The sequence below is a fragment of the Pelodiscus sinensis genome, chromosome 1 (genome assembly GCF_052426305.1).
Source record: "Pelodiscus sinensis isolate ZL-2025 chromosome 1, ASM5242630v1, whole genome shotgun sequence".
NCBI lineage: Eukaryota > Metazoa > Chordata > Testudines > Trionychidae > Pelodiscus > Pelodiscus sinensis.
Window position 1 is genome coordinate 71,482,499 of NC_143052.1, and position 12,574 is coordinate 71,495,072.

At 38.6% G+C, this 12,574-nt stretch overlaps 1 protein-coding gene across 10 annotated transcripts in view; it reads left to right on the forward strand.

The window, feature by feature from the left end:
* The window catches only part of NAV3 (neuron navigator 3), a 569,112-nt gene that overhangs the window by 391,919 nt on the left and 164,619 nt on the right, over positions 1–12,574 (forward strand). For 9 of the 10 annotated variants that reach the window (XM_075932261.2, XM_006118491.5, XM_075932267.2 and 6 more), the window contains 2 exons: positions 9,736–9,844; positions 10,207–10,590. In XM_075932261.2, coding sequence (XP_075788376.2) covers positions 9,736–9,844; positions 10,207–10,590 — 493 coding nt within the window. Of the gene's footprint in view, positions 1–3,631; positions 4,452–9,735; positions 9,845–10,206; positions 10,591–12,574 lie in introns of those variants that run through there. The other variant, XM_075932291.2, reaches the window with a different exon arrangement.

Sequence of the window (12,574 nt, forward strand, 5' to 3'; positions counted from 1 at the left end):
TGATAGTGGCAGCTTTTTTCTTCCCCTTTTCTCAGTAGGGTTGCCAGATAGTTTCAACAAAAATACCGGACACACTTGACATTACATCACAATCTACATTATATCTTATTTAGAAAATACCGGACATTTATATTTTCTCAATTATATTTTCTCAATTTGTTTCCCGAAAAGAAAGCTCAAATACTGGACTGTCCAGTTCAAAACCAGACACCTGGCAACCCTACTTCTCAGAGCCAGGGCATCTGTGACTCTGGGAGTTTTTAGAAACAGAGGCTAGAGGCAAAGGTATTTAAGATCTTTGCGAACCCCAACCTTCTGCACTTGGAGTGCCAAAGTGGGGATCAGTGCTGATAACATGTACCAAGAATTGTCTACATTTAACATGTTATTCTAATTCTATGGATTGTGTAGTTTTATTATTATAACTCATTAACAAATGGCCAACTTGCACATTCAGATATGAGTGAAATTTGTGTGCTTGTATGAAAGCAGGCTTTGTTCACAGATTATTATATTTTTAAATCATTTTTATTCATTTGTACAGAATGCATTGTACAAAATAAGATTTATCATAACTATAACCATCAGGTGAGGAAAATTCTCTGTGTTCTCCTCCTTAAAAAGACCCTCCCATCATCAGGGTAGGGAGTACATTATATTGTCAAGTAATTGAGAAATATAATGCAACTTTTGTTGCTTCACAAACCTCCTATTGTGATTTCTGTGCTTGTTGATGGTTTCCTTTATGTTTCTTTGTTTTCATTTATATTTTTAAAATTTAAGATAGGAGAATGAGATTTAGAAGACTATATTTCAGTAAATAAACCTGGATTCATTCATATTGCAGTCTTAGATTTTGTCACATTACAGATGCACAAGGTAGATCAGAGAGTAGGTTAACAATCATTGTTGCAAAGAGAATGACCATAATTCAGAGTGTTTTGTTCTTTGCATCCATCCTTGGTGCATGTGTGCATCTAATCAGGTGGTTTTCAAACAACGGGTCATGACCCAATACTAGGTTATGGAATTTCAGGCAGTGGGTTTCATTGCTGCAGGGTGATCAGGTGAGCAGTGGGCATGCTAAGGAAGGCTGCCTGCTGTCCTGGCATTGCAGACAGATCTGCACCCCAGAAGTAGCCATCAGGAGGCTCAGCTGTTAGGTGTGTGGGTAGAGGGAAGAGTGCATAGGACTCCATGTACTGCCCCTGCCTGAATGCTAGCTCTGCACTTCCATTGACTGGGAAGTTGCTGCTGGCTGCTTCTGGGGCACAGCACAGTCTGTGGTGACAGGAGGGGCAGGAACCACCCCCACTTCACTTATGATTGGGAGCTGCTGAAAGGAAGCTCCTCCTGTTCCAGCCCTGTCCCCTCCCAAAGCTGGAGCCCCTTCCTACATGCCAAAGCTCTCATCCTCAGCCCAACTCTGGAGCCCACACTCTTGTCAAATTACATGGGGTCACAGGCATCAACAACTTTCTGTTTGAAAACCACTGATGTAATCAATTTTAGAGGATGGTGATGATAATAATGGGCACCCGAGAAAGGAGTTCCATGGAAAACTTGTAAGTGAACATGTAATTAATGTCTATAGCACAATACATGTGCACAAGAATAAACAAATTAAGATTATACAGGAACCCTTACTTGAAACATGTAAATGCTCGTCTTTTCTGCCTTAATAACATTTTAATGGAGTTTTTAGGTTTTGTTTGTGAGTCCATCTCTCAGTCTATCTATAAAAGGTGTTTATAAAGTACACCCTTTGCTGCTACCAGTAGCTCTTGTTGCTGACTGAAGCAAATACAGTGGCTGTTTGAAGGATTAAAGGCATTTCTCAGATTTCACACTCTTGTGGGTGATGTGTGGGCCACCCATTCGTTCTCTCGAGTAGTATGGGGGAATCTGGCCCTACTGCTTGCATGGAGGAACAAGACACTTTCTTTTCCTATTGCACACTAGTGCTGCATTAATTTGAAAATGAATCAATTGAAAATAGTCCTTTGGATACTAATATCATACAAACAGAAGAATGTTCATTGCTGAAATTGGTTCTCTCTCTTGCTTTTGGGAGGCTTGGGGGAAGTCAAGGAGGGTTAGATTTCCTTTAGTGTATTTCATTTTGAACACCCTTTCCAGCTGAGTATCTCATCTTCTTTCCTGTACACTCGGTGTCTAGAGGAGTTCAGCAGTGATTTAGTTTTCAAAGTGAGAATCACTTGACACCATGAAATGTATTTTTTCATTTTCCTTTCTTTTTCATTTTTTCGTTCAAATCCCCCAGAAAAAATGTACCCCTCCATTTTGTTGCTAGGAGATATATTTTTATCCAGCCCTACCTTCAGTAGCAGCTGTAAAATGAGAGGATGAAAAGCAAATAAGACACTGGGGCAACTCTTAATGCTCATCTATTTCTAATATAGTGAATCTGCAAATAATCTGTCCTTGTGTATCATTAACTCCTGCAGTTACTCGCAATACAGTGTATTACTGGTGTATTAATAATGGTGACAGAATCAATATATTGCTATTTAGCATTTCTGTATTTATATTTTCACATTCCTGCACAAGCATTTGGTTAAATCGATTGCTCCCGTGTTTCAAAAAATGGGATAAAATTCTACTTTAGTGCTAATTTTCTGGTCAAGTGAATTATTTATACTGCTATTTTTCCCCAGTGGGACAAGATATATTTTAAATCTTAGTCTGCTTTACAACATTTAGCTCTTGTGAACTTTCTTTCTGATTTGAAATTGGGTAGCTTTGTAAAAAATGTATTCATTCCATAAAGTATTCTATTTAATAAGTTCCTTTCTGAAGGTTGGAAAGCCTTGATTTTTATCAGAGCTTTATAATTCCACAGTAGCTTCCGAATCCCAATAATTTTTTTGAAGGAAGAAATGAAATCTCTCACTTTATAAAACATTGCCACAGAGTGGGTAGTATCAGGTCCATTCTTTCATGCCTTTAGCCTTTTAAATTATATTTACAACAGAAACTGCAAGATTCAAGAGCCATTTGCAAATCTGCTTTTAACTGCCTGAAAAGGGAGTAGCAGGGAGAAGGAAGAAATAGTTTGTCATTCTTACCTTCCAGGGAGAAAAATAGCATTTCAGTGTGAGCTAGGGCTAATACTGTAGCAGCACATTCAGGTGAAGCTGTGTCTTGAAACCTGTGGCATTTTAAACTGGACAGAGGCTTCTATGTCTCCGGTTTAATTCACCAGGATGTTTGCTGCCATGGCAGCCAGCAGCATCCACTGCAGTAGCAGAGAAGAGTCACAGATCTGGGAATGCAGGTTGAATACTAAAATGTGAGGAGGCTTGTGCAGAGCTTTGCTTCAGTGGTTAATTTTGGCTTTTATTGAGCTCTGACGTGTAGGCTGTACTTGCAGCTCTGTGTCAGCCCATCTGAAGTAAAGAGCTGTGCATTGGGATCAGTCATGATCTGGTGAGAGGAAAAAAAAAAGACTGTACTTGCGCTGTACTTTGGATTTCAGAACACAGCAGCTGTAGAGAGAGATGCAGGCCCTTCATTCTGATGGGACTGGTGACTGGATGAAGAGGGGAGAACACAGTTGGTTTGGGGGATTACTTCTGTGTGGGAGCAGAGTGCTTGATCAACTCTCTTCTGCTTGAGAGAAATGCAAGTAAAAATGCCTGTAAGTATTGCAGATTAACGTGACTGGAAAGAAGTGGCTCAGCACGGGCAGCAATGCAAATTCAGAGAATATGACTGTGCCTGTCTAGTCATTTACAGCACATAAACTGGATGCTGGTGCTTTGCTTTTCATTATGAGTGCAAAGATGGGCTACATGGCATGTGCATTGTACAGTGCTGAAAGGGTCACATCTGAGACCTGATTAAAGATATGAGCTACAAATCTAGCTGAGGTGCAGCTTTAGCTGAAAGGATGCAACGACCAGTGGAATTATCAGTCTTTAAAGGCAAAGTTGTTAGAAGAGGGAATGCTCATCTTCAGAAACAGAAGTCTTTGACCAACCTTACACTCATAAGTGAAGGGGAGAAGAGACGATACTCGTACAGGGAGAACTGGTTTGGAAATGCCTCGAAGTCCAGCCAGAATTGTCGTCAAAGAGAGGCAGAAGTTGGAGATAGAATTTCATTGTCCAAGTTGCTCTCGCAGTCGGTGCACTCTCTTCACCATACCAGCAGCTCAGCACTCCAGGAAACTGAAGTCTTACTGCCTGCTGGAAGCAATAAGTCAAGTAGAAGATCTAGAGGCCAGTTTACAGTTGAAGGGTTTGAGGTTGGTAATGAGGAAAGGGACAAATCAGATGATGTGCCGGGCAAGTCAGATTTCACTGGCAGGAACTGGGCAGAAGAAGAGGAAGAAGGCTGTCTCCGTGAAGGGACTGCACAGCTGGATGAGGATGTCATAATGACAATGCTGGGAGACCTAGAACAAGTACTTTACACTGACATATTAGGTAAGTTAACTTCTGTTTGGCACAAGAAAGGGCAGAGAGTTATATAAGGGTTAGAACATATCTGCATGGAGCAGACTTCTGTTGTTGACAGTAATATGGTGAGACAGAATTGGGTTTGTGTGCATTAGTATATAAAATTGAGTTTTAGAGTATTCCCCTCTTGCTTCCTTCCTTGCTTCCTTTTAGCTTTGAAGAGTGTAGCAAAAGAGGACCAGTTTCTTAATCTTGTTTGATAGGTACATTAGCAGGAATACAGTATGTGAATAATTGAGCAGTTTTCTTAGCTCTTTAAAAATAAAATGAAACATGTTAACAGTTTATTAATAAATATTTCATTTCAGCTTTAATAGATTTCCCTCTCATTAATGTAAAATTAGTCTCCTTGGATTCTTAACAAGGATGGCTTTATGTAGGCAATATTATGGCCTACTTATGGCTTTATCTTCACATTTTCCCTCCTCCCTGCAGGTAATCTCATCCATAAACATGGATTTTGTATAAACTGTAGGTACAAAAGCATCACATCCCAGCTACATCAATACCTGATAGCAAGCATCTACATTTCATAGCTGTAGGAGCTTAAAAAAGCTTCTGTGCTGCTGATATGACTTTTCATCTCATTCCTTGCAAGGATCAGTTGTTCAAAATGTTCATTTCAGAAATGTTGTGCTGTTGGACTTGGACTGGCGTTAAAATTTAGGATGGAATTTATGAAGAGAGTTTCTTTTTAAACTAACATAGATGCATTCTTAACTTTTACAACCCAGAATGCTTTTACACTAAGGTGCCAGGCTTTACTTTTTTCCATGGACTTTAGAGAACAAGTAAAGAAATATTAATTGTACACATGACTCTCTCACTGGTGCCTGTGTAAGCCTTCATTTCCCCACCTGCAAAATGGGGATAACTATAACTTCCTTTGTAAAGTGCTTTGGGATCTAAGGATGAACAGTTCAACATGGGAGTATTATTGCTACATATATCTGAAAATATTTTGATGGAAGGTTTTATATAAATTACATTATTATTTTATTTTAATCTGATTAAAGCATTAATTATAGGATGTATTTTTTGCAATGATCATTATCGTGATTATTGATCAAACAGATAAAGATAAACATAATTGCTAGAAGTCTAACATACCTGCACATCCTAAACTCAAAACTCCAGTGATCTGAAGAAGTGGGCTGTGTCCACAAAATTTCATGATACCATCTAGATGTTTTGTTAGTCTATAAAGTGCTACCAAACCATTTGTTGTTCTTTAAGTTTATACCTGAACAGTGACTCTTTAAAACTGATCATTTTTAGGTAAATATTTGCAGAATCCATGAAAGTTTCATGTTCTATAAAGCTTTCATATACAAGAGTTTTTGATGTCTCCATTAATTATGAGTGATAAAGTCTTGAATGAGTGAAACAGGTCATTCCAGATGCTTGCCAATAAAACTTTCATACAATACCCTTCTGTAATCTATAACATGGCATGCCAGATACTTTGGAGGAAATTAAAATTAGAACCCTTTTGATTTTTTTAAAAACTTTTTTTTTCTTCATTTTTTTCTACCTGAAAAGCTGTCTGGCTTTAGTAACATGAGCCACCAGTAAAGGCCTAAGAGAAGGAGAAAAAATAAAACTAATAGGCTACATCTAGACATCCGTTAAAAGCGTTTGTGGAAAAGAGCGTCTAGATTGGCACGGACGCTTTTCCGCAAGAGCACTTTTTGCGGAAAAGCATCGGTGCCAATCTAGACGCAGTTTTGCGCAAGAAAGCCCCAATCACCATTTTCACCATTGGGGCTTTTTTGCGCAAAACAGTTTTCAGGTGTCTACACTGGCCCTTTTGTGCAAAAGCATTTCCGGAAAAGGGCTTTTGCCCGAACGGGAACGTCAAAGCATTTGCGCAAGAAGCACTGATTTCAGACAGTAGAACGTCAGTGCCTTTGCGGAAATTCAAGCGGCCAGTGTAGACAGCTGGCAAGTTTTTCCGCAAAAGCAATTGCTTTTGCAGAAAAACTTGCCAGTCTAGACACAGCCATACAGTTTAGTAACCTCTAGAAATAATACAAAATAGCTTTTCTTTCCATAATAATGTTAAGATTTCACAGTCAGATTTTTTTTAGCCTGTGCTAGAAACCGAGAGTCTCGTGCTATTTGGAATGCAGATCATTCCGTTTGTATGAGCCATTTCTACCTTTCAGAGATTGCAGGAGAATAGATTTTCAAGATGTTAGTTTTCCAAGACAGAATATTGCTATTCTTGAGCTTTGGAGAGTGTAATTTTGTGGGAGAAATACTATAACTGGAGGGAAACAAATGACCCCATTCATGTATCAAGACTCAATTTTCATATGCTCTCTATACACATATTAAAAAAGACAGACCCCACCCAGAGAAGATCATATTCTGTGAGAAGGAACAAGTAGAAACAAACAAAAAAAGGAAAGGAAGAAGATAGTCACATATTAAATATATAAAATAATAGCTATAACAACCCCTAATCCCTGAAGAAACATTGTAATTTTAAAATCCAAAGGTTTTACAATATTGAAATGAATAGTTAAGGCAGACACATATTCGGATATCTGTTTATCCATTCCTTCATCACCTCCAAATTGACTATTGAATTAATTAATCCTTCTTCTTCCTATTTAGTTTTCTGCTGCCAAAATAATCATTTTTGTTTAGCTTGGTTGTGCACCTCTTTGAGTTTCTTTACTGACTGCTCATTTCGTGGTGTGTTTTGCCTTAAAAGATTTACTTCAAGATCTCATAACCCCTATCTATATTATGGCTACTACTGGTCGGAAAACAGAATTTCTGTTCCACTGAAAATTACATTAAAAAAAACCCACTTTCCAAATTTCTATGAAAAGTCTTTTTTTAAAATTTTCCATGAGACAGACATTCTGAGTTTTCTTTTTGGAAGCATCAAAATATTTCATTTTGATTAATGTAAATGGTTTCATTTCTATAACATTGAAATAATATAATATTAAATACAGCATCATATAATATCAATATTAATATTTTAATATACCTCTATATACGCAATAATAAGTCTGTTCATTCATAAGCCAACCCCCTCCCCAAGTTAAAACAAATTGTAAAAATTGCAATGACCTATTAATAAACTGTATCAGCGGTTTGCAAATTTCTGGTCCCAGCTCATCAGCGCAAGCTGCTGGCACGTTAGGACGTGGATTTTTTTGTTTTGGGTTTTTTTTTAAGCTGGGGTGTCTGCAGGCACAGATCCTCTCAGCTCTCATTAGCTGCTGTTTGCCATTCCTAGCCAATGGGAGCTGTGGGAAGTAGCACAGGCCAAGGGATGTGCTGGCCACCACTTCCCACTACTCCTTTTGACCCAGAATGGCGAACAGCAACCACTGAGAGCTCAGGGGCTCTGTGCCTGCAGACATCCTGGTGCATAAAACATCCTGGTGTGCCAGCATTGCCCTGCTGGGCTGGGAACTGAAGTTTGCTGATCCCACCCCATTTTTAAAAAAATGGTAAAACAAAATGACCCCTTCATAAGCTGAACCCCACTCTTTACTGCAATATTTTTTACCAAAAATAGGCTTATCAGCGAGTATGTATCTTAATATTAAAGTGAAAACAACGTTGTCAAAATGAAACTCTCTTTTCCCGTGAAAAATTGTTTCTCCTTTTTTTTATGTTCTTTAATAATGAACTTAGTTTCCTCTTGCCTTTCTCTTTGACTCTTCTGCTCTTCCATGACAAAGTCTTTTCTTGCTACCACAGACATCTCTGTGCATTTCTTCTTTGCCTTCCACATATTTCCTCTTCAACTGTTGCTGTGTTACATCTCATCTATAAATTTACCTTCAGTACAGGGGGAAATGGACTGGTAGCAACAACACAAAAAAACCCTGCAGTATAAAGAAGTGTACATGCCTTTCAGAGTAAACACAGGATTCTGTTGTTGTTATCCTGTCCCTTCTGTCCCTGTGCGCTTCTGACATTCTCTTCGGTGTCATGTTGAATTCAGATTCACAAGGTGTTCTCCTGACATCAGCAAATATGAGATCAAAGCCAAAGCAGTTTTTTAATATCGCCAATATCCTCAGATGGGATTACAACCTTAATTTGTATATATCCAAAGGGAGTGCAGAATTTAGAGTAAAATAAGATTAAAATATTTTAAAGGATTTTATAATTTCCTCACTAATGATAATGCTTGCAGCATACTAACTAAATTGGGGTTAATAAAATGGTCTGTAATGGCATACAACGATCAGTATCGAGGTCAGTGAGGAATAGTTCTCCCCATTTGTTCAGAACTGTACAAATTGCTAGGAGAATTATGTTCACCCTCCTCCCCCCCACCAATTCCAAAGCATCACATATGGGGCTCTTGCAAAGGCAACATTCTGGGCTTGACAAAGTAATGAATTAATAGAAACAAAGTCTGTGATAATCTATGTTATTTAATACTATGTTCTTCAAAAGGAAAGTAATAAAAAGAAGGGGTAGCTAAAGGATTATATTAAAATAAGAAACTATTAGGAAATAATATTTTTAAAATGTATTGTTTATCTATTTTTTCTCAGATGACGGACATTTACTTGGTAATTCTGTTATTATTATGTATGAAATAGATATTTATTAGGCTTTCACATTCTTTATGGGTAACACAATAGTATTTCACTATGTTCATTTTATCTTTGTTGGATTATTTCTTAGTATATTTATAGTGAAAATCTGTGGGATTGATGCAGGGATTTCTAGATGAAATTGTATGGCCTTTGTCACACTGGAGGTCAGATTAGGTAATCATTATGGTCCCTTCTGGGTTTAAAATCTATAAATGTATGAATTTTATTGGGATATAGTGATTTATGTCCACTGTGGGGGTCATAGGGAATAAGACTCTAGTTCAGAAAGGGTGCTTAAGTACATGCTTAACTTTTAGTGCTTTTCTGAATAGGGATAGATTTTAAGTGTATGCTTAAATGTTTTCTTAAATCAGAGCCTTAGTCTCCACAATCCCCACAGGGGACATAAACCAAAACTCCATAATTCTGAGTATTATATAATTGTTCAGCCTTGTTGAGACTAAGTTGCTATTTTAAAAACAAGCTTTTAATTGCCACAAAAATGATGATTGTTGTGTGAGTATGCATACATAAATTATATCATTTATATAGTTGGCTGCACACACATATGTATGTGTTAGTTTATATCAATATTTGTATACTTACACTATACATGCCAGTGACTGCACACTTACACAGAATTTATATTATTTTTTGTTTTCTTCCAGGGGAAGATCCAGAAACAAGAAGAATGAGAACAGTAAAGAATATAGCAGATCTGAGACAGAATTTAGAAGAAACTATGTCCAGCCTTAGAGGGACCCAAATAAGCCACAGGTACTATTTGTGTGTGGATTCCTTACATTGTAGAATGTAGAAGAGTACTTGCAGTTAAGAATTGAAGGTTTGGAAGGAAAAATTAACAGTGTAGTTTGTGACAAATAATATTTGTGTATCAAGGATTCTTGTCATAATATTTTGATTTAAGTATTTTGTTTACCTTTCTGAACTCTTTTGGAAGCTTGTCTATAGTTTTAAATCTCTAATGTGTAAAAATGAAAAAATAACATGTAGAGAAAAAAAAGCATTGGGTTATTTGATACACAGTTTGTGTTTCTACACTCCACCTCTCCATGTAACATTTGCTCTTCTTTATTTCTCAGAGCACAATTAATTGACTTCTGCATTTTGTTTGGCAGCACATTGGAGACAACTTTTGACAGCACGGTGACAACTGAAGTGAATGGGAGAAGTATACCAAGCTTGACAAGCCGATCCACGCCAGTGACTTGGAGGCTTGGCCAGGCCAGTCCTCGCCTTCAGGCAGGAGATGCCCCATCCTTGGGTGGTGGTTACCCTCGCAGTAGTGCTGGTCGCTTCATACATACTGACCCCTCACGGTTCATGTATACCACACCTCTTCGCCGAGCAGCTGTTTCTCGCCTTGGGAATATGTCACAGATTGACATGAATGAAAAAGGAAGCACTGATATGGACATGTCCTCTGAAGTTGACGTTGGAGGTTACATGAGTGATGGGGACATTCTTGGGAAAAGCCTCAGAACAGATGACATCAATAGTGGGTAAGTGGTATTTTATCCAGATGAAATCCTAATGCAGGAAAGGGCAAACTGACCTGGATTTTGTGTAACTTCATAAATGTAGAATTATGGACACCACAGTATATTGCAAAAAAATGGTAGTGATGTTCTAACCCTTCTGTGAGGTCAAGCTTGTCCCCTGTTGAAGTCAATGAGAGTTCTCATATTAGCTTCAGGGAGAGCTAGAACAGGTTTTTAGTGGTATTAATATAAAGTATTTACTGGGGATTCCACAACTGTTTTGTAAAACCAGTTTTACTCTATTCTGCCTCTAGATTTTTTTTGGCATTCTTCTTACATGTTTACATGACATATTATATTTTCAGATGGGGATGAAAGGCAGTTTCTGAAAGGCCTGACTTTTTCTGTTTGCATGTCAGATGCTGTCTATTATAGGCTTGTGTAACAGGCCTTTACCACAATTCTTCAACTGTGCATATCATTTCTGACCTCTAGGAATATCCTTAGAGATGGGAATATGTCAGTCACTATTTTTTTCTCGCTAACCCAGGAGCAATGGATGTCAATTATTTTTGTTTTTACATCCTATTTGTGTTTCTTTGGTTGATTTTAGGAGCTGATCTCAAGCTGATGCTGAGAGTAGACTATTGTAATTTTTGCATATAGAGAGTCCATGTCCTGGCTCCACTTAAAAATACCTTTTTGATTTTTTAAAAAATACAAGTATGATAATGATGATATTTCTGGCTGATTTTTGGGAATCTCGGAGATTCCTGCCTTTGGGACTGCAGACAGGAGCTATATACCCATTTATTAGTATTAAGTAATTTACTCTAAGAAGCTACTTTCAGGGCTAGAAATTCCAATACATAATTTAAGAAGAAAGGCCTCATTTGCAATATCAATAGTTGAATTAATCTTCATTGCTGCCTAATGTATCAGGTAGTGCATACCAGGCAAAGTGCAGTTGAAAGGGTGTCTTATGTACAGGACACACTTTAATATTCCATGGTGCTTTAGTGGACATCAGGGCTTCAAAATAATTCTGTCTGCTCAGACAACTAGAAACATGGAACATAGGAAATTTTAGGACAGAATTCACCAGTTTGTAGTTACTAGATCAAATCTAGCTCATTAATCAAAAGTGATTCAAAGACTGTTAACATCTGAAGGCTATTAAGTGGCGTATGTGAAATGTATTGGTGGTCTGAATCTAATTCTTAGGGGCCATTTCAACACATCATACTTGGAACAATTTGGGACTCCTGCTGATAAATCTTATCAGAGATGTCTGAGATACTGTATTCCTGAGGTAATGCTGCACCACTGTGGATGCACAGAAATTAACATCCCCCTCAGGTTTCTTTGCTTCTCCACAGAAAAATGACTTTCTGTTGGGAAAGCAAAGGGGGAGTCACAAGAGTTGTCAGGCAGGCCTACCCAACAGTATGTTTTGGATTTCCAGTGCAGATGGCAGAGGTAACTCACTGTAGGATTGGGGAGGGACTGGAGAAGACCAAGTTGCTAGTTCCTAACCTGCACTAGTCTAAGGTGCTAATCCAGGCTGGGTTTGGGAGACTGGATCAGACCCACCCTGACATTTCTCCCCAGGCTGCAGGAAACTCTTAAACATCTCCACCCTCATTTCCTGCACCTACCACTCCTTAGCTGCAGGGGAAAGGATTGTTGTATAGGAAATTGCTCTCCCATCTACCCAGTCCCCATCCATCCAGACCCTTTCATACCCAGATTCTTCCATCAAGCTTCACTCCCCACTCCCTGCTGTGCCCCTCCCCCCCGCACCTGGACCTCCCAAAACAACCACCAGCACCAAAGATCCCCACGTTATCAAACCCCAGCCAGCTGTACCTGGATCCCTGCCCCACTGAGCCTCACTTCCCCCAGCATCTGGAGCCCCCACTGAAACTCTGCTGAACTCTGTGCTCTGGACATCCAGACTCCATCCCACTGAGCCCAAACCACCTTCACCTGAACCACCCATCAG